Below are 25,859 nucleotides of genomic sequence, written 5' to 3'. Positions count from 1 at the left end.
TTTGGTACATGTTAATTACATCATTATCTAAAAAAAGTCAAAAAGGTACAAACTCTCAGTAATATAAGATGAATAAGCTCTGAGGATCTAACGTATAACATGGTGACTATAGCTGATAACACTGTATTGTACAACTGGAATTTGCTAAAAGAGCAAAACATAAATGTTCTCACAGACGCTAAAAAAAAGGTAAATATGTGGTGATGAATGTGGAACTCGAAGGGGGGAATCCTTTCATAATGTATACGCATATCAAACCATCACATTGTACACTTTAAGTATCGTAGAATTTTGTCGACTATACCTCAATAAAGCTGAAAAAAATGAAAGTTTAAAAATTAAAGAAAGAAAGAAAAGAGGCAAAGCTGGGGATTCTAAAGAATACTGTTATTTTGGCAGTGAAAATTACTTTCTCAATACGCATCTAAAGCCTCAACAGTGTCTTAAAGTAATTAGATATGACAAGATAGTTTGAAAAGGAAAAAAATTATAAATACAAGTTAATAATTAAAACTAATTAGTTTTGCAGTTAGTACAACTTGCTGCTTTTCCAAGTGGCAAATAAGAATCAAATATTTGGATCTCACATCATGAGGATTACTGTCATAAGGATCGACAGTACGGCAAATACTAACCTTCCATAGTGACGACCTTTGAAAAGACAGAAAAAAAAAAACACAGCAATTCTTCGAATGACTCAAAGATGGCAAAGAAACTTTTTCAGAGTATGGAGAGAGCTCTTATCATCTACTATTCAGACAATTGGAAGAATCTGCGATTGTGACACAGGCACCGGATGCTTTTTTAATTGTTTACAAAGGTCTCCCCTAAAAACCTCAAACACTTTCAGACTCAGCAAGTGAATTCTGAACAGCTGGCAACAATAAGGCTGATTTCATCTTAATGAAATTATACTAAGAAACAAAAAGAAGGCAAAAATCCGAAGGATAAATGAAACAAAAACCAGCTACTTAGTAGCTGTTCAATCAGTACTTATTAAATAAAACATAAGCATATTTTTTATTCAACTTGCTTCTTTATCTCTGTGCCTGCTAATATCTTACCTGGATCAACCAAAGCTTTGTTAAATATTTCTTTAAGTTTCCTACTCTTCACATTCCTTCCTTGAGCAAGATTTCTGTACATCTCATAGCCTATGATCATAACACCACCATCTTCTTGCCACCTCTGCAGCATGTAGCTTCTCTCCTGAGGACGTTTCACAGTGGCTAATTCAGAGACCTTGTGTGGGAAAATATTTTTAAAGGTAGCTATTAGAAATGTAAGAATATTAAATATTCCCCACTAAAATATGCATCATTGATAATTAAAAATCTTTTTCTTTTACTATACAGACTTCATGCAGTTATTTTAATAACAGAAAACATTTAAAATATGATACCTCAAGCTTCTCATCATCTTTTAATCCCTCTTGCCACTTCTCAAATTCATTCATCCAATTCAAAGCAGTATTAAGAGGACAAACCACTAAAGCTGTGCTGAAATCCAATTTGTCACACAAAAGAACTGTATGAAGAAAACTTACCACCTACAAGAAAACAAATTAAGTTGCCATCTTCATTTACATATCTGCAAAAAACTTAATAAATCGAGCAATATTACAATTTAATAGTTAGGAGTTTTTTGCTTTAAACAAGAAAGCAACCAACCAAAGGTCACAATTTCCAAACCAAGCAAAATACAAGGAAAAAGATATAGTACCTAAAAACAGGGAGTTAGCTCCCAACTCTAAAGCTCCATGAATCTATTACCAATAATAATAATAATATGAATATTATAAGTAACCACACCAAAACAGCAACTAAGTCCCTGGTCTTCAGAGAACGTCCCTACAGTCTTTCAGAAGATACCACCGCCCATTTAGAAGAAAATCGCGTTCTCGCGTACTTTTCCATTTTATAGTGAGTCTTCTGACTTGCTGAACCTATAATGATTATCTTATGGTTTAAAATTACACATATATTCACTAATTTCACGTCTCTGCTGGAACTCCTGCCATTCAGAAATGCAGTATTTTAATAGTGAAAACTATTTTACGTTCTCACTACAGGATCACAGACTGTTAAGAAGGTGTAAAGAAAGTACATTTCCACCTCAGAATCTTTGCGGTTTTTACTGGCTATGCCTGTAACCCCATTCTTTCACTTCATTAAGATCTCTGCTCAAACGTCACCTCCTAAAAGATGCTCTCCCTCTCTGTTCTCTCTTAACACCTGTTATCTGAAGGTACATATTTCTTATTTTATTTGATTAAAATCTCTCTCCCCCACCAGAATATAAGCTTCCTGAGGGAGAGATCTTGTTATTCTTGCTCACTGTTTGATCTCCAGCCCCTACAACTGTGCCTGGGACATGACAGAATCCAACATATATTCTTGAATTAATGAACGCACAACAACAGAATACCTTCATGTTCTTACCTGTAAAGTCTTACCAAGGCCCATGCAGTGGGCGAGAATGCATCCCGAACCTGGAGATTTCTTTGTTTTTTTTACAGACTCACAGCAGCAATCCCACATAAACTGAACACCTAAAAATGACAGCTTCATTAAGTTCAATTTAAAGGCCCAAGTTAAAAATCTTCCTTCATAAACACACCAAAAACATAACCAAAACTTCTAAGAAATAGAATTTTAAAAAACAGAGATAAAGAATCTCAAATGTAAATGGGATTTCCCCCCCACTAAGGTTACCAGGAAAAAAAACAGTGAACGCAAGCACACGACAGGGTGACTCGCCTTCATTCATCTTATCTAAACTATCACAGCAGACCTCCGCCACTCCCTGGGATGGTCCAGAGACATAGGAATAATCAAAAACAGAAACTTTATCCAAAAGAGGGAACAGATTCCTATTAAACATACTTTTGGATTTACTGAATCAATCAGAAAAAAAACACAGGAGATAATTTATCATTTCTCCCTTTATTCAATAGTCAAGACTGAACAAGAAAGGGGGCTCACTACCCAAGGAGTAGGAGCTGTAGAACTTCCCTTATGAATTTATTCACATACACACTCAAAACTGACTTACTGATTCCACTCTAACAAAGCAGAGGACAGGGATAATTTGGTATCTTTCTGATACCAAGGTAGAAATATTATTAAGAAACATACCTGAAATTGTTGAAATAACATTTCCTAAAGAAGACTTTTAGCTAACTCTACCTCACCCTACCCTGCAGCGGCCCTTAGCCAACCATTGCAGACTAGGTGAAATCCACTTGCTAAGTATACCCATTTGTAAGCGGCACTTACTTCCCCTTTGATAACACTCATTTTCTTTGCAATCATTTAATTTTGTTCTTCTTCATTTGCTTATGCATGCCATAAGGGCAGGGATCATGTCTATTTTGCTCACTAATGTACCTCCAGTGCTTAGCAGAATATGAGGCACACAGGAGACACCAAATTTTGGTAAAATTTAACTAAAAATGCTTTAATCATCTAAGAGTTTCTTACCATCTACTTGATGGGGTTTCAATTTGATAACCATATTTCTATGAACCTGCACTAAAGGTTCTTTGGTTTCTTCATCTTCATCTAAAACCAACTTGGTGGTTATTGGACACTTGGTGGGCGAAGCATCTTCAATTTCTATCACCTGCGAGAAAGAGAATTATAGATAGTTAAGCTCATAGATATCTTTCAAACAATGGTGGGATATTAGTCTTACTAAGAGAAATTTTCCAAAATATAGACATAGCTACTTCCACACCACACATCCAATATTTTGATTCAATAAGAGCAGGACAGATCACAGGATTACGTGTTTTCCAAAGTCAAAAACCTCCACAAGACCTTGAATCACTATGCTAATGTCAGTAATTTAGTGCATCGGTTCTCACCCTGGATATCTCAACACACATGATAGGCAGAGCTTTGAGAAAAGTAGTGTTCTAAAGTAGTCTACAGCACCGCCATTCAAATTTGAATAGACACATGGTTGCCACACAGGGATGATTCTGTTCCTCTAGACAACATTTGAAAATGTGCAAGGGCGCTTATAGTTGTCACAATGACTAGTCAAGACTGGTATTTAATGTAGGTAGAGGGGAAGATAAACATAAATGTTCCACAATGTGAAAGACAGTCCCAAACCAGAACTGTCCCACCCAAGATGCCAAAACACTCCCACTGGAAAACACTGTAAATACGTGTTAGGAAAGGGAAAAACTTTTAGAAACACTAGTTTGAGAAGCACAGGCTCAAAGGCATGACAAGAACATATAATACCTTCTAATTGCAAAAGGGAAAAATTATCTTAAGTTTCTTATTTAAAAGAAAACTTGAATAGACGTAAAGTACACATGAACACCTGTGTGTGCGTATATGCTTCACTGTCTTATCCCAATGTCTATCCATTACATAGTATACTCAAGAACCGTATAACGTAGGAAACAAGTATTGCCATTTTACAAATGAAAAAAAACACGGAGGGACAGAGACGTTCAACAACTTATAGAAGGTCGTACAACTATTAAGTATCACAACACTAAGATTTATACCCAGAGGGTTGGGGCTCCAGAGTCCATGCTCTTAACCACTACGCAACACTACTTAACTAAAATAAATGCTTATATAAACAGTTTTATAGTTCCATGAAAATCAATAAAAATTCACGATTTTAAAATTAGAGAAATTATGTTGTTTAAGGAATAAAATTTTACCCAGTATTTTTTTTCTTATTTAGAACTGTAACTAGGAATGAATGGATTACAGGCATACCTCATTTTATTGCTCTTCACTTTATTGCGCTTCATAGGTATCGTGTTTTTTACAAGATCCTCCACCAGCAAAAAGACTATGACTCGCTGAAGGCTCAGATGATGGCTAGCATTTTTTAGCAATAAAATATATTTTAATGAAGGTACGTTCAGTGTGTTTTCAGACATAATGCTATTGCACACTTAATAGACTAGCGTAAGGTGTAAACGACCCTGAGCTAACATCTGCTGCCAATCTTTCCTTTTTCTTTTTTCTCCCCGATGCCCCAGTCCATAGTTGTATATCCTAGTTGCAGGTCCTTCTAGTTCTATGTGGGACGCCGCCTCAGCATGGCTTGATGAGTGGTGAGTAGGTACATGCCCAGGATCCAAACCGGCAAACCCCAGGCCGCCGAAGCGGAACGCGGGAACTTAACTGCTACGTGACTGGGCCAGCCCCTAAACACAACTTTTATATGCACTGGGAAGCCAAAAAAATTTGTATGACTCGCTTTATTGCAATATTCGCCTCATTGCCGTGGTCTGGCACCAAACCCGCAATATCTCCGAGGTATGCCTATATTCAATAACCACTATAGAAATTAAAAAAAAAAAAAAAGTAGACAGAACAGTAAAATGAACCCTGTTACCCATTATTCAGCTTCAAAAATTATCAACTTCTGGCCAGTTGTGTTTCACTGACAGCCCCCGCCCATTCTCCAACTCCTCAGATCCCACAAATGATTTTGAAGCAAACCTGAGAAAGCATGTAACCTGATCTGTTAATGTTTTAGAATGTCTCTTTTTAAAACCATAACTACAGTACCATTGTTGCATGTAAAAAAATTTAAAATGTCACAAATTTGTAATAAATTACCTGAATAGATACATAGATACTGCACATACACAAAACTGCAAATGATATACAAAGCAAGACTAATACTAGGAGACAGTGTGGTGGAGTATAAATAACACAGGCCATTTGGATCCAAACTCCATTTAACAAGTTACTTAAACTCTCTTAGCTTCAGTTTCTCCATCTGCAGACTGGGAAAGATTATAAACAGCCCTCACAGGGTTATTGTGAAGATTAATATAAGGCAATGTATGCAAAGTATCTGGCATAGGCTAAGTATTCACTAAATTTTTCTCATGTCCCAGCTTGGATGTGTCGCAGCTTCATATCTCTGGGGCAAAGCCATTAGACAAAATGGAAAATTCCCTGAATGTCTTCTCCTGTCTGCAAGCTGTGCTAGGGACAATCCTAAAACATCCCCCAAGATTTCCACCCTCTAGTGTCAACACTCTGTATAATCTCATCCTCTTGACTGTGGCTGAGATCTGTAAATATGACGAGATATCATTCCCATAGTTGGGCCACTCATCAGTTGGGTTTGATTTAATCAAAAGGCAGAGTTTCCTAGGTGGGCCAGACCTAATCAAGGTGAGCCCTTTAAAAGACTGAAGTGTAACAGATACCCTCTTACTGGTCTCAAAGACAAGCAAACTGGCATGTGTAGAGAAGTCTCTAGCAGCTAAGGGTCTCGGTGCTACAACTACAAGAAACTGAATTCTGCCAACAAGTCATCTGGAAAAGGACACAAAGTCTTAGACAAAAATCACATTTCTGGCTAACACCTTAATTTCAACTTGGTGTGACACTGAGCAGACAACCCAGTAGAGTCATGCTCAGCTAAACCACTCTCAAATTCCTGACTTGTAGAACTGTGAGATGATAATTTTGTCTTGTTTTCAGAGGCTAAGTCTGAGGTAATTTTTTAATACAGCTATAGAAAACTAATACACAAGCCTTTAACTACGACTTTGAAACCATATGTTCATTAGTGATTTGGATGATATTTTTTTGTGAAGTGCTATCTTCAGAATTGAAGGTTAATGAATTTTCATCCTGAATGTAGGAGGAGATAACTTATAAAGAAATCGTCTACTTATTAGTGACTAAGTAGATGTGTTTATGCACTCAAGCTATAATGTAAGGAACGTTCATATAACAAATGATAAATAGACGGCAATGAAATCCAAGAAGTTAGGACAAATGATAACTTAAGCTATAGTAAAGAATAAATAAGGACATGAACTATATCTCACATTTGAATTGAAAAAGAATAAGGAAAAAAACTGAAAACAAAGCCATTTAACCAACACATTAAAAAAGTTGAACCCAATTTCTGCTGATGGAGACAAGGGATCATGATACATGATGGAGCATTAGGGACTACATTTGCCCTCATGCTATGATCAATTGGAAGAATAGACAAGAGGTCAAATACTGTATGATTTCCCTCATTAAGTGGTAGATAATAACAACAACAAACAAACACATAGAGACAGAGATTGGATTGGTGGTTACCAGAGGGGAAGGGGAGAGGGAGGAGGGCGAAAGGGTTAATTCGGCACAAGTGTGTGGTGATGAGTTGTAGTTAGTATTTGGGTGGTGAACATGACGTAATCTATGCAGAAATAGAAGTATAATGATGTACACCTGAAATTTATACAATGTTATAAACCGATGTTACTGCAATAAACAAAAAATTAAAAATTAATTAATTAATTAATTAATTAAAAAAAGAGTAGTGACAAACATCATGGCGGAGTTGTTCACTTTGTCTTTTCTCTCTAAGTTACAAGGAGTAGGACATCGACAGACCACCCAAGGATTCTCTACACAGCACCCCAGAATGCCTAAGAGATGCATACATCTATACATTTGAACGAGGTGGACTGGACTTTGTGGAGGCAGCTCCCAAGACAAGAGGCTCCAGGAACTGCAGCCACGCCTGTGACCAGAGGCTCCAGGATCTACAGTAACACCCGGAAACAGAGGCCCCAGCAATGCAGGCATCCTATGCTCCCAGCATCTCCAGGAACCACTGCAGTTCCTGTGACCAGAGGCTCCAGGAACCAGGATGATACCTGTGACCCAGCCCCAGCCCCATCCCCCTCCTCCAGCAGCACTGCCTCCAACCCCAGCCCACACAGCAGTGGGACATGTAATCAAGACCCCGGTACTCCCAGAAGTGGTGGTGGTGCCTGTGACCTGAGGTTCCAGGGAATGCACCGGGGCCCAAAACCAGAGACTCCAGGACCTGCAGCAGCACTCATGACTCAGCCCCTCCCCTTCTCCCAGTAGTGGTGGGTGGTGCCTGCAACCTGCGGCTCCAGGAGCCGCTGCGGGACCCAAGACCAGAGGCTCCAGAAACAACAGCAGTGCTCATGATCCAGTCCTCACCCTCTCCCCCGGCAGCAGTGCCTCCAACACAGGCCCTTACCGTAGCAGGGGCTGCATCCAAGACTCTGGGCCCCTGGCAGTGGTGGCGGTGCCTGCGACCTGAGGTTCCAGGAACCACACCAGTGCCTGAAACCAGAAGCTCCAGGAACCCTGACGGCACCCATGACCCAGGTACCCCTCCACCTGTGGCATCAGCGATGTCGCCTGCGACGCCAGCCCACCCAGTAGTGGCCAAGAGGCCCATGAACCCAGCACCCCAGGAAGCAGCAGTGCCAGCACCCACAGAAAACCCAGGAGCAGCAGTGTATGAGGCAGCAGCATCCAAGGCTGCAGAGAGCCTGTGAAAAGCCTGGTAACAGCAACAGTGGAGCCCAGACCCCGGTCTGCCCAGCTGCAGCAGTGCCCACAACTCCAGACCCCCTACCTGCGGCAGCGGTCCCTGCAGACCCAACAAACTCGGACGTGGCAAAGGAGATCATGACCCTGGCTCTCGTGTGACTCTTCCCCTTCCTCTGCCACAATGGGGGAATCTGTGACCCAGGCAACGCCAGAAGCAGTAAAAGTGCTCATGAGCCTGGTCACCCCAATGGCTAAGCCCATGACTACAGCGACACAATAAGCAGCAAAGCACCAGCAATCATGAAGGCACAAGCAGCACAAGGAAGGTACTGACAACACCTCTGACAGAGGCAGCGGACAGTGGATAGCACAGGCACTCAGATACAACCAGAACCAGCTCAGAATCAAAACACAAAGCCTTACCTAAATAGGAAAGCCTTAGCTATTTGCTATTAAAAAGGCATCAGTAGAGGAACAACTGATCAAGCGCCATGAAAAATTGCAGTAACATGGTATCAAAAAAAGAAAATGACAATTCTCCAGAAACCAAACATGAAGTCATGGAAGATTGCAACCTAACAGAGACATAAGGATAATGAGTATCCCAGAAGGAGAAGAGAAGGAGAAGGGAGTAGAGAGCTTATTTAAAGAAATAATAGCTGAGTGGCCGGCCCAATGGCGTAGTGGTTAAGTTCGCGCACCCTGCTTCGGCAGCCTGGGGTTTGTGGATTCGGATCCCAGGCGTGGACCTACACACTGCTCATCAAGCCATGCAGAGGCAGGGAGCCCACGTACAAAATAGAGGAAGACTGGCACAGATGTTAGTTCACAGGCAATCATCCTCACAAAAAAAAAAAAAAGAAACAACAGCTGAGAACTTCCCAAACTGGGAAAGGAACTGGATATACAAGTACATAGAACATCTAGTTATCTCAGCACAAAAAGAACTTCTCCAAAGCACATTATATTAAAACTGTCAAAAGTCAGTGGCAAAGAAAGAATATTAATGGAGGCCAGAGAGAAAAAAACAATAACCAACAAAGGCACCCCCATGGGCTATCAGCAGATTTCTCAACAGAAACTCTACAGGCCAGGAGAGAGTGGAATGATATATTCAAAATATTGAATGATAAAAACTATCAGCCAATACTCCACCCAGCAAAGTAGGACTTCAGATATGAAGGAGAAATACACACTCTCCCAGACAAAAGCTGAGGGAGTTCACCACCGTTAGACCTGCCTTACCAGAAATCTTGACTAGAACTCTCCTACCTGTGACAACAAAAGCATAGACAGGGAAAGGGGAAAATGATAAAACCTGCATAGGCAAATGAAGATAAGATGTTATCAGCAGAAAAAGGACTATCTCATCTCTGAGATCTTTTGTACAAACCTCATGTTAACCACAAAACAAAAATTCATAGCAGAGTCACAAAACATAGACAAAGAGAAAACTGAGAAACACATCACAAAAACAAACAAACAAACAAAACACCAAACTGAAATGGCAGACAGAAACAGAAGGGAAAAGAAATAATGGAAATATAGAGCAACAAGAAAACAAAAGAGACCATGGCAGTATTAAGACCACATATATCAATAATCACCCTAAATGTAAATGGATTGGATTCACCAATCAAAAGACACAGAGTGGCTGGATGGATTAAAAAATAAGACCCAACAATATGCTACCTCCAGAAGACCCATCTCAGCTCTAAAGACAAATATAGGCTCAGAGGGAAGGGATGAAAGGTGACACTCCAAGAAAATGGCCAACAAAACTAAGCAGGTGAAGCCATACTTGTACCAGACAAAATAGACTTCAAGCCAAAAAAGGTAACAAGAGACAAAGATGGACATTATATAATGATAAATGGGACAATCCGTCAAGAAGACACAACATTTATTAAAATATATGCACCTAAGATAGGGGCATGAAAGTATATAAAGCAACTATTAACAGACTTAAAGGAAGAAATTGACAGCAACACAATAATAGTAAGATACTTTAATTCCCCGCTTACATCAATGGACAGATCATCCAAACAGAAGTCAACAAGGTAACATTGGCCTTAAGTGAAACACCAGACCAGATGAACTTAATAGATGCATTCATAAAACATTCTATCCAAAGGCAACGGAATACACATTCTTCTCAAGTGCACATTAAAAATTCTCAAAGATAGACAATATGTTGGGAAACAAAACAAGTCTCAATAAATTTAGGAAGACTGAAATAATATCAAGCATCTTTTGCAACCACACTGGTATCAAACTAGAAAACATCTACAAGAAGAAAGCTGGAAAAGTCACAAATATGTGGAGACTAAACAACATGCTTTTGGAACACGATGAACAACTATTGGATCAATGAAGAAATCAAGGGAGAAACCAAAAAATACCTGGAGACAAATGAAAACGAAAACACAACATACTGAACCCATGGGATACAGCAAAAGCGGTACTAAGAGAGAAGTATACAGTAACACAGGCCTACCTCAAGAAACAAGAAAAATCTCAAATAAACAATCTTAACACTACACCTAAAAGCACTAGAAAAAGAACAAAGATCAAAGTCAGTAGAAGGGAATAATAAAAATCAGAGCAGAAGTAAATTGAAAGGAGACTGAAATGATAATAGAAAAGATAAATGTAACTAAGAGCTGATTCTTTGAAAAGATAAATAAAATTGACAAACTGTTAGCTAAATTCACTAACAAAAAAGGTGAGAAGGCTCAAAGGAAAGAGGAGAAATTACAACAGATACCACAGAAGTACAAAGGATTATAGGAGAGTAGTAGAAAAAGCTCTATACCAACAAACTAGATAACCTAGAAGAAATGAATAAATTCTTAGAATTGTACAACCTCCCAAAATTGAATCAATAAATAGAGATTCTGAATAGACGAATCACTAGTAAAGAGATTTAAACTGTAATCAAAAACTTCCCCCAAAAGCAAAAGTCCAGAAACAGTTGGCTTCTCTGGTGACTTCTACCAAACATTCAAAGAATATTTAATACCCATCCTCTTCAAACTCTTCCAAAAAAACTGAAAAGGAAGGGACGCTTCCTAACTCCTTTTCTGAGGCCAACATTACCTTGATACCAAAACCAGACAAGGATGTTACAAAAAAGGGAAAACTACAGGCCAATATCGCTGATGAACATAGATGCAAAAATCCTCAACAAAATATTAGCAAATTGAATACATTAAAAGAATTGTACACCACAATCAAGTGGGATTTATTCCAGGGATGCGGGGATGGTTCAATATCGACAAACCTATCAATGTGATACACCACGTTAACAAAATGAATAATAAAAATAACATGATTATCTCAATAGGTGCAGAGAAAGTATTTGACAAGATTCAGCATCCGTTTATGATAAAAACTCTCAAGGAAATGGCTATAGAAGTAAAGTACCTCAACATGATAAGGGCCAAATACAACAAACTCACGGCTAACATTATATTCAATGGTGAAAAGCTAAAAGCCATCCCTCTAAGAACAGGAATAAAACAAGGATGCTCACTCTTGCCACTCTTATTCAACATAGTATTGGAAGTCACTGCCAGAGCAATTAGGCAAGAAAAAATAAATAAATGGGATCCAAATTGGAAACGAAGAAGTAAAAGTGTTCCTATTTGTGGATAACATAATTTTATATTTAGAAAATCCTAAAGAGTCCACCAAAACTATTAGAAATAATGATTATAGTAAAGTTGCTGGGTACGAAATCTACATACAAAAATCAGCTGCAATTCTATACACTAACAACAAATTAGCAGAAAGAGAAATCAATAATACAATCCCATTTACAATAGTAACAAAAAGAATAAAATACCTAGGAAAAAATTTAAACAAGGAGGTGAAAGACCTGTACAGTGAAAACTGTAAGACATTGTTGAAAGAAATCGAAGAAGACACAAAGAAATAGAAAGATATTCCATGCTCATGGGTTGGAAGAACTAATATAGTTGGAATGTCCATATTACCTAAAGCACTCTACAGATTCAATGCAATCCCTATCAGAATCCCAATGACATTTTTCATGGAAAACGAACAAAGAACCCTAAAATTTATATGAAACAACAAAAAGCCCCCAATAGCCATAGCAATTATGAGAAAAAGAGCACAAAGCTGGAGGTATCACACTTTCTGATTTCAAAATATACTACGAAGTTACAGTAATCATAACGGCACGGTACTGGCAGAAAAGCAGAGACCCTGATCAATGAAACAGAACTTACAGCCTGGAAATAGACCCGCAAATTTATGGACAGCTAATTTCCAAGAAAGGAACCAAGAACATACAATGGAGAAAGGAAAGTCTCTTTAATAAATGGGGCTGGGAAAATTGGACAGCCACATGCAAAAGAATGAAAGTAGACCGTCACTCTACACCATAAACAAAAATTAATTCAAAATGGATCAACGACTTGAAACCATAAAACTTCTGGAAGAAAACATAGGTAGTACGTTCTTTGACATTGGTCTTAGCAGTATCTTTTTGAATATGTCTCCTCAGGCAAGGGAACCAAAGAAAAATGTGACAAATGGGACTAGGTCAAAGTAAAAAGCTTCTGCACGGCAAAGGAAACCATCAACAACACAAAAAGAAAACCTACCAACTGGGAGAAGACAGTTACAAATCATATATCCAATGAGGGGTTAATTTCTGAAATATATAAAGAACTCATACAACTCAACAACAGAAAAAACAAGCTTATCAAAAAACGAGCAGAGGGGGGCCAGCCTGGTGGCATAGTGGTTAAGTTCGCACGCTCCGCTTTGGCGGCCCTACGCACCCCTTATCAAGCCATGCTGAGGCAGGCGTCCCACATATAAAGTAAAGGAAGATGGGCATGGGTGTTAGCCCAGGGCCAATCTTCCTCAGCAAAAAGAGGAGGATTGGCAACAGATGTTAGCTCAGTGCTGATCTGCCGCACCAAAAAAAAAAAAAAAAAATGGGCAGAGGATCTGAACAGCTATTTTTCCAAAGAAGATATACAGATGGCCAACAGGCACATGAAAAGATGTTCAACATCACTAATTATTAGAGAAATGCAAATCAAAACCACAATGAGATATCACCTCAAACCCATCACAATGGCTATAATTAACAAGACAAGAAATGAGAAGTGTTGGAGAGGATACGGAGGAAAGGGAACACACTGGTTGTGAGAAGACAAACTGGTTCAACCACTACAGAAAGCATTATGGAGATTTCTCAAAGAATTAAAAATCGAAATACCATATGATCCAGTGAGCCCACTACTGGGTATTTATGAAAAGAACATGAAATCAATAATTCAAAAAGATATATGTACCCCATGTTCATTGCAGCATCATACACAATAGCCAAGATGTGGAAGCAACCCAAATACCCACTAATGGATGAATGGATAAAGAAGATTTGGTATATATATATATATATATATATATATATATATATATATATATACACTCAGCCATAAAAAGACAAAATTGTGCCATTTGTGAGACCATGGATGGACCTTGAGGGTATTATGCTAAGCAAAATAAGTCAGACAGAGAAAGACAAACACATGATTATGATCTCACTCATAGGTGGAAGATAAACAAACACACAGATAAGGAGAACAGATTAGTGGTTACCAGAGGAGAAGGGGGTAGGCGGAGGGAGGATAAAAACTTGTCTATTGGTAGTGAGAAGAATGCAGTCTATACAGATTGAAATATAATAATGTACACCTGAAATGAAGACAATGTTATAAGTCAATGACTCCAAAAAAATGATTTTTAAAAACTTAAGTTAATTAAACTGAACTAAAAGTGATTTAAATGCCTGTAGAGAACTATGCCAAGCACTCTCTAACAGAAGACAACACACAGACACTCAACAATATCCGATTTACAATATCCACTTTGTAATAAGACACCACTAGGTATGTCAAGAAAGGAAAATATTAACAATACCAGGAGAAAAATCACTTAAGAAAAACGGACCAAGAAGTGACAGAGATGTTGAAATTGGCAGACAAGTACAGTAAAACAGCTGTAAAATACGTTCCAATACTGAAAAGAAAACATGAACATAGTGAGAAGAGAAATAAAAAGATATAATGAAGAACCAAATACAATTCCTAGAGATGAAAAGTAAGTATCTCATATGAAAAATTCACTGAATGAAATTTACATCATAATAGTAAAGAAGAAAAGATTAATGAACTTGAAGACAAAGCAAGAGAAACCATCCAAAATGAAATACAGAGGGGGAAAAAATGAATAAACCAGTGGGACGATATCCAACAATCTAATATATGTAAATAGAGTCCCATATAGGAAAAGAACAGAGAAACTTAATTGAAGAAATAACGGTCAAAACTTTCCAAAAATTTGATGGAAATTACTTTTTTAAAGATTTTATTTATTTATTTTGTCCCTCCAAAGCCCCAGTAGATTGTTGTATGTCATAGCTGCACATCCTTCTAGTTGCTGTATGTGGGACGCGGCCTCAGCATGGCTGGAGAAGTGGTGCGTCGGTGCGCGCCCGGGATGCGAACCCGGGCCGCCAGCAGCAGAGCGGGCGCACTTAACCACTAAGCCACGGGGCCGGCCCATGATGGAAATAATAAACTCACAAGTCCAACAAGTTAAAAGAATACAAAGCAGGATAAAAACTAAGAAAACCACAATCACCGATTCCCGAAAACCTTTTAAAAATCATTAAAACACTCTTAAAACAACAAGAAAAAAGGAGACATTACATACCCAGAGGCAAAGACCACAAACAACATGTCATAGAGAAGCAACATCTTTAAACAGATGAAAGAAAAAAAAAATAAAACTATCAACTTACAATTCTCACCCAGGGATAATAACTTTCAAAAATGAAGTGAAAAGGTAGAAGTCAAAAAAAGGATGGACTGAGAATCTCTAAGCTCTCTTTTCTGCACAGAAATGTTGAAAAACAAATCAGAAACTGTCTGAACTAACTTTGCCAGAATTCTGGAAAACAGTCAAAGTTTTACAGCAACCAAGTGAATGTCCAGTCAAGAAAAAGCCATCTTCAAAATGGTAGGAAAGTTTTATGGCATTTTTACTTGCCCTTACCTCATCACCTCCCTGGTGAGGTGATGGTCTTATTCTTGAAGCAGCAGCAGGCTGGTTGCCAGTTCCCTCCCTCAAACTGGAGGGAGCACAGCAGACCTTATTTGCAAATTATTGTGTGTATCTATCCAACCTGTCTGGGAGATAACCAAAGGATTGACATAAGACTGTTATTACTCTTGCACCTAACTTGGAACTCTGTAAGGGAAAACAGCAGGCTCGGCTTTAAAAAAAAAAAAAAAAAAAAAAAGCTACAAAGCAACTATGAACCCAGAGAAGCCAGGGGCAAGACATTATGGGTGGAGACATACAATGACCACGTACAGCTCAGAGAAGAAGCGGGGATGAGAAGGACATTTAAAACCAGCAAACTGTACAGGAGAATCTAGAAAGCCATGCGTAGGTATGCCCAGGCAAGACACACGCTCAAAAGAAAACCTGAGAAGACCTTAAGTTTTAACCTAAGGCTGATCCTTAGCTTCAGTAAGACTAAGTACTGAAAGAGTGTCCCAGTACAGAGTCAATCTGCAAAGACTGGAAAACAGCAGGCATTCAAGGAAATCTCTTTCAAAACATTAGCAGAACGTTAGTGAAAAGAGACTTCAGTAATGACACAAAACAAAGAACTGACTTTTCAAAAATAATTGGGGAAAGTCTCAAAATAATCAGACTACAACAACTTTAGGAAAAAAACACAGGAAATCCTTGTAAGGGAGAGAACTTAATTTCCAGAGTTATCATTATAATAGTCAAATGCCCAATTTGCAATTAAAAAAATCGCAAACCATACAATGAAACAGGAAAACACGGCCCACTCAAAAGAACAAAATAAAACAACAGAAACCATCCCTGAGAAATCCCCAACGATGAACTTGCTAGACAAAGACATTAAAGCAACTGTCTTACATATGCTCAAAAACCCAAAGGAAACCATGGACAAAAAACTAAAGGAAATCAGGAAAACAGGGTACACAAAATGAGACTAGCAACAAGGAAGTAGAAATTATAAAAAGGAACCAAACAGAAAATCTGGAGCTGAAAGAGACAATAAGTGAATAAAAAATTCAGAAGGGATTCAACAGCAGATATGAACAGGCAGAAGAATTACCCAACATAAAGATGTCAACCGAAATTATCGAGTGTAACGAGCAGAAAGAAAAAAGAATGAAGAAAACTGAGAGACTATGGGACTTGTAGGACACCATCAAGCAGACCAACATATACATTGTGAGAGTCCAAGAAGAAGAGAAAGAGAAAAGGGCAGAAAGATTATTTGAGGAAGTAACAGCCAAAAACTACCCAAATTTGAGTCAAGACCGGAATCTACAAATCCAAGAAGCTCAGCAAACTTGAAGTGAGATAAACTAAGAGAGACCCAGACTGAGCACATTATAATCAAACCTTTGAAGGCCAAAGACAGAGAGAATCTTGAAAGTAGCAAGAGAGAAGTGACTCGTCACATACAGGGATCATCAATAACCTTATCAGCTGATTTCTCACCAGAAACTTGGAGGCGAGAAGGCAGTGCAATAATATATTTTAAGGTGTTGAAAGACAATAACTGTCAGCTTAAGAATTCTATATCGAAAAAAAGTATCCTGCAAAATAAAGGGAGAAATTAAGACATTCCTAAGCTAAGAGAATGCGTTGAAACTAGACCTACTCTATAAGAAATGCTAAAGGGAGGTCTTCAGTTTGAAATAAAAGGATGCTATATAGTAACTCAAAGATATATGAATAAACATCTATCAAAAAGATACATACAGGGGCAAATATAGAACCTAGTATTATGGTATTTTGGTTTGTAACTCCAGGTTAACTTACTACAGGATTTAAAAGTCAAATGCATAAAAAAATAATTATACATATATGTTATTGGGCATAAAACTTATAAAAATGTAATTTGTGACATGAATAATATATGGGGGGAATGGAGCTCTATGAGACAACAGTTTTTTGTATGTGATTGAAGCTAAGTTCATATCAATTCAAACTACATTGTTATGACTTTAGGATGGTATATGTAATCCCATGATAACCACAAAGAAAATATCTACAGATTATACACAAAAGACAACAAGATAAGAATCAAAATGTGTTACTGCAAAAAATCAGCTAAACAAAAAAGAAGGCTGCAATGGAGGAAATGATAAGCAAAAAGCAGTAAGACATACAAAACATAACAAAATGGCATAAGGAAATCCTTACTCATCAGTACTTACTTAAAATATAAATGGACTAAACCCCCAATCAAAAGGCATAGATGGATAAAATGGATTAAAAAATGATCCAAATATTAGTTTTCTCCAGAAGACTCATTTTAGATTGAAAGACACAAATAGGTTGAAAGTGAAATAACAGTAAAAGATATTTCATGCAAACAGCAAGTAAGAAGGCTGGGGTGACTATATAAACATAAGACAAATAGACTTTATGTGGAACACTATTACAAGAGGCAAAAAAGATATACATTGATAGAAAAGTCAATTACAAGCATATCTTGCTGTATTGCACTTTGTTTTATCGGGTTTTTTACAAGACCCTCCACCAGCAAAAAGATTACGACTCGCTGAAGGCTCAGATGATGGTCGGCATATTTTAGCAATAAAGTATTCTTCAATTAAGGTATATACACTATTTTTTAAAACATAATGCTATTGCACACTTAACAGACTACAGTATAGTGTAAACATAACTTTAATATGCAATGGGAAACCAAAAATTCATGTAACTCGCTTTATCGCAGTGGTCTGGAACCAAAGCTGCAATGTCTCTGAGGTAGGCCTGGAACCAAGAAGATAAAACAATCATAAACATTAAAGGCACCAACAACAGAGGCTGCTCCAAGACATATGAAGCAAACACTGACAAAACTGAAAGGACGGGGCCGGCCCCGTGGCTTAGCGGTTAAGTGCACGCGCTCCGCTGCTGGCGGCCCAGGTTCGGATCCCGGGTGCTCACCGACGCACCGCTTCTCCGGCCATGCTGAGGCCGTGTCCCACATACAGCAACTAGAAGGATGTGCAGCTATGACATACAACTACCTACTGGGGCTTTGGGGGGAAAAATAAATAAATAAATAAAATCTTTAAAAAAAAAAAAAGAACTGAAAGGATAAATAGATAGTTCTACAATGATAGTTTGAATTATTTTTTATTTTTTATTTTTACTTTTTTAATTTTTTTTATTTTTTTCCCCCCAAAGCCCCAGTAGATAGTTGTACGTCATAGTTGCACATCCTTCTAGTTGCTGTATGTGGGACGCGGCCTCAGCATGGCCGCAGAAGCGGTGCGTCGGTGCGCGCCTGGGATCCGAACCCGGGCCGCCAGCAGCGGAGCGTGCGCACTTAACCGCTAAGCCACGGGGCTGGCCCCTACAGTGATAGTTTGGCGATGGCAACACCCTACTGTCAATAATGCACAGAATGAGCTGACTAAAGATCACTACGGAAACAGAGTACTTGAACAACACTAGAAACCAACTGGCCCTGACAGACATATAGAGAACACTCCACTCAACAATGGCAGGGTAAAGTTTTCTCAAGTGCACATGGAGCATTCTCAGGGACAGACCATGTGTTAGGGCACAAAACAAGCCTTAATAAAGTTGAAAAGACTGAAATCATAAAAAGCATCTTTTCCAATCACAATGGAATGAAACTAGAAATCAACAACAGAAGAAAAACTGGAAAAAATGCAAATATATGAAAATTAAACAAGACATTCTTAAATAACCTATAAGTCAAATAAGAAATCACAAGGGAAATTAGAAACTATCTTGAGACAAATGAAAACAGAAACAGAATACTAAAACTTAAAGGATTCGGCAAAAGCAGTGCTGAGAGGGGAATTTACAGCGGTAAACACATACATTAAAAAGGAAATAAGATCACAAATCAAGAACTTCACTTTACACTTTAAAGGAGTAGAAAAAGAAGAGCAAACTAAACCAGAGTTAACAGATGGAGGGAAATAATACAGATCAGAGCAGACGTAAACAGACACTAGAAAAAGAGAAAATCGACGAAATCAAGTTAGTTTTTTTTGTTTTATTTGTGAGGAAGAGTGGTCTTGAGCTAACATCGGTGCCCATCTTCCTCTATTTTCTATGTGGGATGCCGCCGCACCATGGCTTGATGAGCGGTGCGTCGGTCTGCACCCGGAGTTCAAACCTGTGAATCTCAGCCCATTGAAGCAGAGCACACGAACTTAACCACTATGCCACTGAGCCTGTCCCAAAAGTTAGTTTTGTGAAAAGAATAAAATTCACAAATCTTTAGTTAGGTTGACTAAGACCAAAAGAAAGGATTGAAATTACTAAAATCTGAAACAAAAGTGGGGACATTACTAGCAATTTTACATAAATAAAAATAATTATGAAAGAATACTATAAACAACTGTACAACAAAATGGATAACCTAGATGAGATGGAAAAATTCGTAGAAACACAATCTACCAGAACAGATACAGGAAGCAAAACAAAATCTGAAGAGACTGCTAAACTAGTAAGAACACTGAATCAGTAATCAAAACTTCCAACAAAGAAAAGCCAAGGACCAGGTGGCTTTCCTGGTAAATTCTACCAAAAGTTAAATAAAAAATAATTAGTGCCAATCCTTCTCAAACTCTCCCATGAAACTGAAGAGGGGGGAACACTTAAAATGAAATCAATGAGACCAGCATTACCCTCATTCGAAAGACAGACAAATAAGCTGTAAGAAAACGATAGATTCTGTATAAATATAGATTCAAAAATCCTCAACAAAATACTAGCAAACCAAATTCAGCAGCCCATTAACAGGATTATACAAAATGACAAAGGGGAAAATCTTCATAACGTAGGATTTGGCAATGATGTCTTAACGTGACACCAACAGCACAGGCAATGAAAGAAAAAATAGAAGAATTGGACTTCATCAAAATTTAAAACTTTTGTGCAAAGGATATATCACTAGAGTTAAAGGTGATCCACAAAATAGGGGGAAAATATTTGCAATTCACATATCTGATAAGGGATTAATATCCAGAATATATAAGAAACTCCTAAAATTCAACAACAACAAAAAACCAAACAACACAGTTTTAAAATATGCAAAGGACCTGAATATACATTTCTCCAAAGATATACAAATGGCCAATATGCACATAAAAAGATGCTCAACGTTATTACTCATTAAGGAAATGCAAATCAAAACCATAATGAGTATGATACCACTTCACATCCATTTGGTTGGCTATTACCAAAAAAAAAAAAAAAAAGGGAAAATAATAAGTGTAGGTGAAGACAAAGAGAAACTGGAACCCATACGTATTGCTGGTGGGAGTTTAAATAGTGCAGTTGTTGTGGAAAATGGGATAGTAAGACCTCAAAAAATTACATTCCAGAATTACCATACATTCCAGCAAGTCCACTTCTGTGTATATCCCCAAACGAATAGAAAGTAGGAACTTGAAGAGATATTTGTACACCCGTGTTCATAGCAGCATTCTTCACAATAGCCAAAAGGTGGAAGAAATCCAAGTATCCATCAACAGATGCATGGATAAACAAACTGTGGTATATGCATACAATATTTATTTATTTATTCTTAAAAAGAAATGAAATTCTCAGAGTTGATATAACACGGATAAATCTTGAAAACATTATGCCAAGTGAAATAAGCCAGACAGAAAAGGACAAATATTGCATGACTCCACTTATATCAGGTACCTAAAACAGGCAAATTCATGGAGACAGAAAGTAGAAAAGAGGTTACAAGTGGCTGAGGGGAGGGGGGAATGGGGATGTATTGTTAAATGGGTACAGTGTTTGTTTAGAATGATGAAAAAGGATGGTGGTGATGGTTGCACAACACTGTAGAGGTATTTCATTACACTGTGCACTTAAAAATAGTTAAAATAGGGACCGGCCCCGTGGCCTAGTGGTTAAGTTTGGCATGCTCTGCTTTGGCGGCCCAAGTTCGGCTCCCAGGCTCGGACCTACACCACTCATCGGCGGCCATGCTGTGGCAGCAACCCACGTACAAAATAGAGGAAGACTGGCACAGATGTTAGCTCAGGGTGAATCTTCCTCAACAACAACAAAAAGTAGTTAAAATGGTAAATAATTTTTTTAAAAAAGAGCCCAAAGAAGCACAAACAAGAAAAGTCATTCCAACGTGTAACAGGATAGTCTAATTTAGTGAAAACATTGAAATGATCTAAATGTCCCTCAAAAGAGGTTTTGGGGAGGGGAGGATTGATGGTGGTACAGTCATCTCCCCTCATCCACGGTTTCGCTTTCCAGTTTGAGTTAGCTGAGGTCAACCGCCCAGGATGTGAATCATCCCTCTGTCTAGCGTATGGATGCTGTATACACTACCCACCCATTAGTCACTTACTAGCCGTCTTGGTTATCAGATTGACTGTCATGGTACCGCAGTGCTTCTGTTTAAATAACCCTTATTTTACTTAATAATGGTCCCAAAGCACAAGAGTAGTGATGCTGGAAATTCAGATACACCAAAGTAAAGCCGAAGAGTGCTTCCTTTAAGTGAAAAGGTGAAAATTCTAGACTAATAACAAAAGAAAAAAAATCACTTGCTGAGGTTGCTAAGATCTACAGTAACTTTTATTACGGTATATTGTTACAATTGCTCTATTTTATTATTAGTTATTGTTGTTAATCTCTTACTGTGCCTAATTTACAAATTAAAATTGATCATAGGTATGTATGTACAGGAAAACATACAGTATATACAGGGTTCGATACTACCTGCAGTTTCAGGCATCCACTGGGGGTCTTGGAACGTATCCCCCACAGATAAGGGGAGACTACTGTACGTCCATTCAACAGATGAGTTGTGCCACAGTTAAGAGCACACACAACTTAGGGAGGTCATGGAAAATTCTCCAAACATTAAGTAAAAGGAAAAATACTCAGTAAGTTGAAGAAAACCACAAAAATATGTGCAATACATCTGTGCATTCCATGGTATGTCAAAAGCAAATGTACACTTAAGACTGGTACATTTCAGGCTGGCCTGGTGGTGTAGTGGTTAAAGTTCGGCAGCCTCTCCTTCAGTGGCCTGGGTTCACAGGTTCTGATGCCGGGCGTGGACCTACACTGCTGACCAAGCCACGCTGTGGTGGCGACCCACACACAAAATAGAGGAAAAATCGGCACAGATGTTAGCTCAGGGCCAAGCTTCCTTATATATAAAAAAACGGACTGGTACATTTCACTGTATATAAATTTTAAACAACAAGGAAAACTTGTAAATATGTATGAATTCTAGCTAATGATATGCATGCTGAAGCATTTGGGTCAAGTGAAATGATGTCTGCAGTGAACACTGAAATGCATAAAAAAAATGTAATGATGCATAGAGATTAGTAGATAAACAGGAAAGTAAATAAACCAAGTATACTAAAATATTAACAGAAGAACCTGGAAGGTACGTTTATGGGAAATTGCTGTGAAATTCTGTCAACCTTGCTGTATGTTAGAACTTTTCATAATGAAATGTTGGAAAAGAAGATGGTGCAGCTATGTTATTATTACATAAAGTAGATTTCAGTTGAAGGAAAATTACCAGAGATACAAAGGGACACTACTTATTGATAATGGGTCAATTCACTAGAAAGACATAATAATTCTAGATGTACATGTACCTAACAACGGAGCTGCCACAAAAAGAAGAAACTGAAAGAACTGAAAGAAGAAAATGACAAACAAACAATTCTACTTGGCGATCTCAACACTACTCTCTCAATATCAGACAAAATATCATTAAAGATATAGAGGACCTGAATATAATCGACCAACAAAACCTAATTGAAATTTATAGAATATTTCACCCAACAACAGCAGAGTATATACACGGAACATCCAAAAAGAGACACCACTTCTGGGTCATAAGAAAAATTAGAAAATATTCTGAACAGAGTAACAGTGAAACACAAAACATCAAAATTTGTACAATGAAGCATTTAAAACAGTATATACAGTGGGGAATTTTATACCTTGAAATGCAAATATTAAAAAGGGAGCAAGATCCAAAATCAACCTTATGTAGCTAGAAAAATAAGAGCAAATTAAAACCAAAGAAAGATGGAAAAAATGAAAATAAGAGTGGAAATCAATGAAATAGAAAAAAGTGAAACAATAGAGAAAATCAAACCTGGTGTTTTTGAAAAGATAACAAAATTGCTAAACCTCTAGAGAGATTAATTAAAAAAAAAAAGGTAAGATATAAATTACCAACAACAGAAATTAAAGACGAGATATCACAACAGAGCCTACAAAAATAAATGGATAATAAGGGAATGTTATGAACATATCCATACCAATAAGTTTGACTACTTATATGAAGTGAACAAAGTCCTTAAAGAAAAAATTTGTCAAAACAGATTTAAGGAAAAACAGATAGACTAAATAGCCCCACATTTCTTAGAGAAACTGAATCTGTTTAAGAAAAAAAACCTGGGGCTGGCCTAGTGGGGTAGTGGTTAAGTTCACACGCTCTGCTTCAGCAGCCTGGGGCTCGCTGGTTTGGATCCTGGGCGCGGACCTACGTACTGCTCACCAAACTATGCTGTAGCGGTGTCCCACGTACAAAATAGAGGAAGATTGGCATAGATGTTAGGTCAGGGCCAAACTTCCCCACCAAAAAAAAATAGACTCAGAAAACTCCAGGCCCATGGCTTCACTGGAGATTTCTACCAAACATTTAAGAAGGAAATAATATCTATCCTACAAACATTCTTTAAAAAGACAGAGGAGGTGGGAGGGAGCACTTCCGTACTCACTTTACATAAGAACAGTATTACCGCAATAGCAAAACCAGAAACATATTCCAAGAAAAGAAATCCACAGACCAACATGCCTACTTAACATTGAGGTAAAAATCCTGTTGAAATATTAGCAAAAGAAATACAATAATATATAAAATAAGTGATATACAATGACCAAGCAAGGCTTATTCTAGGAATGCAAGACTGACTTTCTAGATCATCCCAACAGATATATTAAAAAGCATCTGAAGAAATTAAGCATCCATTTATAATTGAAAAAGAGAAATTAAGAACAGATTTCAAAGAAATTAGTAAAAAGGTTTTTACGTATAGACAACATGAATGTATACGTAGAAAACCCTCAAGAATCTACCAAAAAAAAGCTACGAGAATTAGTAAGAGGATTTAGCAAGGTCACAGAACACAAGGTCATTAAATCACTTGAAATTTCATTTACCATGACATCAGAAAAATATGAACCACTTAAGGATAAATTTAGCAAAATATGTGCTAGATGTGTACAATAGAAACTACAAAACATTGCTAAGAAAAATCAAAGAAGAGTTAAATAAATGGAGAGATATACTAGATTCGTGTAATAGGAGACAAAATACTGTTAAGATGTCACTGATCCAAAGATCCAACACAATCCCAATAAAAGTTCCAGGAGGACACCTGTAAAAATCGACAAGACAGTAAAATTTATATGGAAATTCAAATAACTGAGAAGAGCCAAAACAATTCTGAAATGTTGGAACAAAGTTGTAGGAGTTACAGTATCTGATTTCAAGACTTACATTGAAGTATAAGGTTACAGTAATAAAGACAGTGTGGTATTGGCTTAAGTATACACATATGGATCAATTGACTCACAAATATATGATCAATTGATTCTTGACAAAGGTACCAATGTAATTCAATGGAGAAACACGTCTTTTCAACAACTGGTGCTGGAACAACTGACTATTTGTGTGGGGAAAAACATGAATCTTCACCCATACCTCAAATATCATTTGCTAAAATTAACATCAAAGGGATCATAAACTTAAATGTAAAAGTGAAAACTACATAGTTTTATAAGAAATCACAAAGGAAAATATATTTGCAACTTGAGGGTAGACCAAGATTTCTTAAACAGAACACCAAAACAAAAATCATAAAAAAATGATAAGTAGGACTTCATCAAAATTCAAAACTTCTTGCTTTTTGAAAGACACCATTAAGGAAATAAAAAGAAAAGCCACAAAGAAAGAAAATGTGTAGAATTCATAAACATGAAAAATAGCAGGTATTCAAAATATGTAAAAAACTATCACAACTAAAAGAAAAAGAAGACAAATAATCCCCCCCTTCCCCCCAAAAAACAGCAAAAGATTTGAATGGACACATCACAAGGATGTACAAATGACCATTAAGTGTGGGAAAAGACGCCTAATATCATTAGTCATCAGAGAAATGCAATTAAAATAACAATGAAATACCACTGCACATCTTATTAAATGGCTAAAATTTTAAAAACTGACAACTAGGGTTGGTAAAGATGTGGAGAAATTGGAACTCCCACACATTGCTGATGGGAATTCAGATAGAATTGATAGAGCCACATTGAAAAACGATTTGGCAGTTTATTATAAAGTTAAACATCAATCTGAATAGGCCTATATATATTAAAGAA

The 25,859-nt window shown here is 37.5% G+C and overlaps 1 protein-coding gene across 1 annotated transcript in view; it reads right to left on the bottom strand.

The window, feature by feature from the left end:
• Positions 1-25,859, bottom strand: part of LOC131401165 (transcriptional regulator ATRX-like) — a 106,976-nt gene that overhangs the window by 59,943 nt on the left and 21,174 nt on the right. Inside the window, exons 7-10 of the mRNA XM_058536228.1 lie at positions 3,483-3,624; positions 2,442-2,551; positions 1,403-1,549; positions 1,065-1,242 (exon numbers count right to left, since the gene is read on the bottom strand). Coding sequence (XP_058392211.1) covers positions 1,065-1,242; positions 1,403-1,549; positions 2,442-2,551; positions 3,483-3,624 — 577 coding nt within the window. The remainder of the gene's footprint in view (positions 1-1,064; positions 1,243-1,402; positions 1,550-2,441; positions 2,552-3,482; positions 3,625-25,859) is intronic.

The sequence above is a fragment of the Diceros bicornis genome, chromosome X (genome assembly GCF_020826845.1).
Source record: "Diceros bicornis minor isolate mBicDic1 chromosome X, mDicBic1.mat.cur, whole genome shotgun sequence".
Lineage (NCBI taxonomy): Eukaryota > Metazoa > Chordata > Mammalia > Perissodactyla > Rhinocerotidae > Diceros > Diceros bicornis.
Note: the sequence above shows the minus strand (reverse complement) of the source record. Positions and strands in the feature narration are given on the sequence as shown.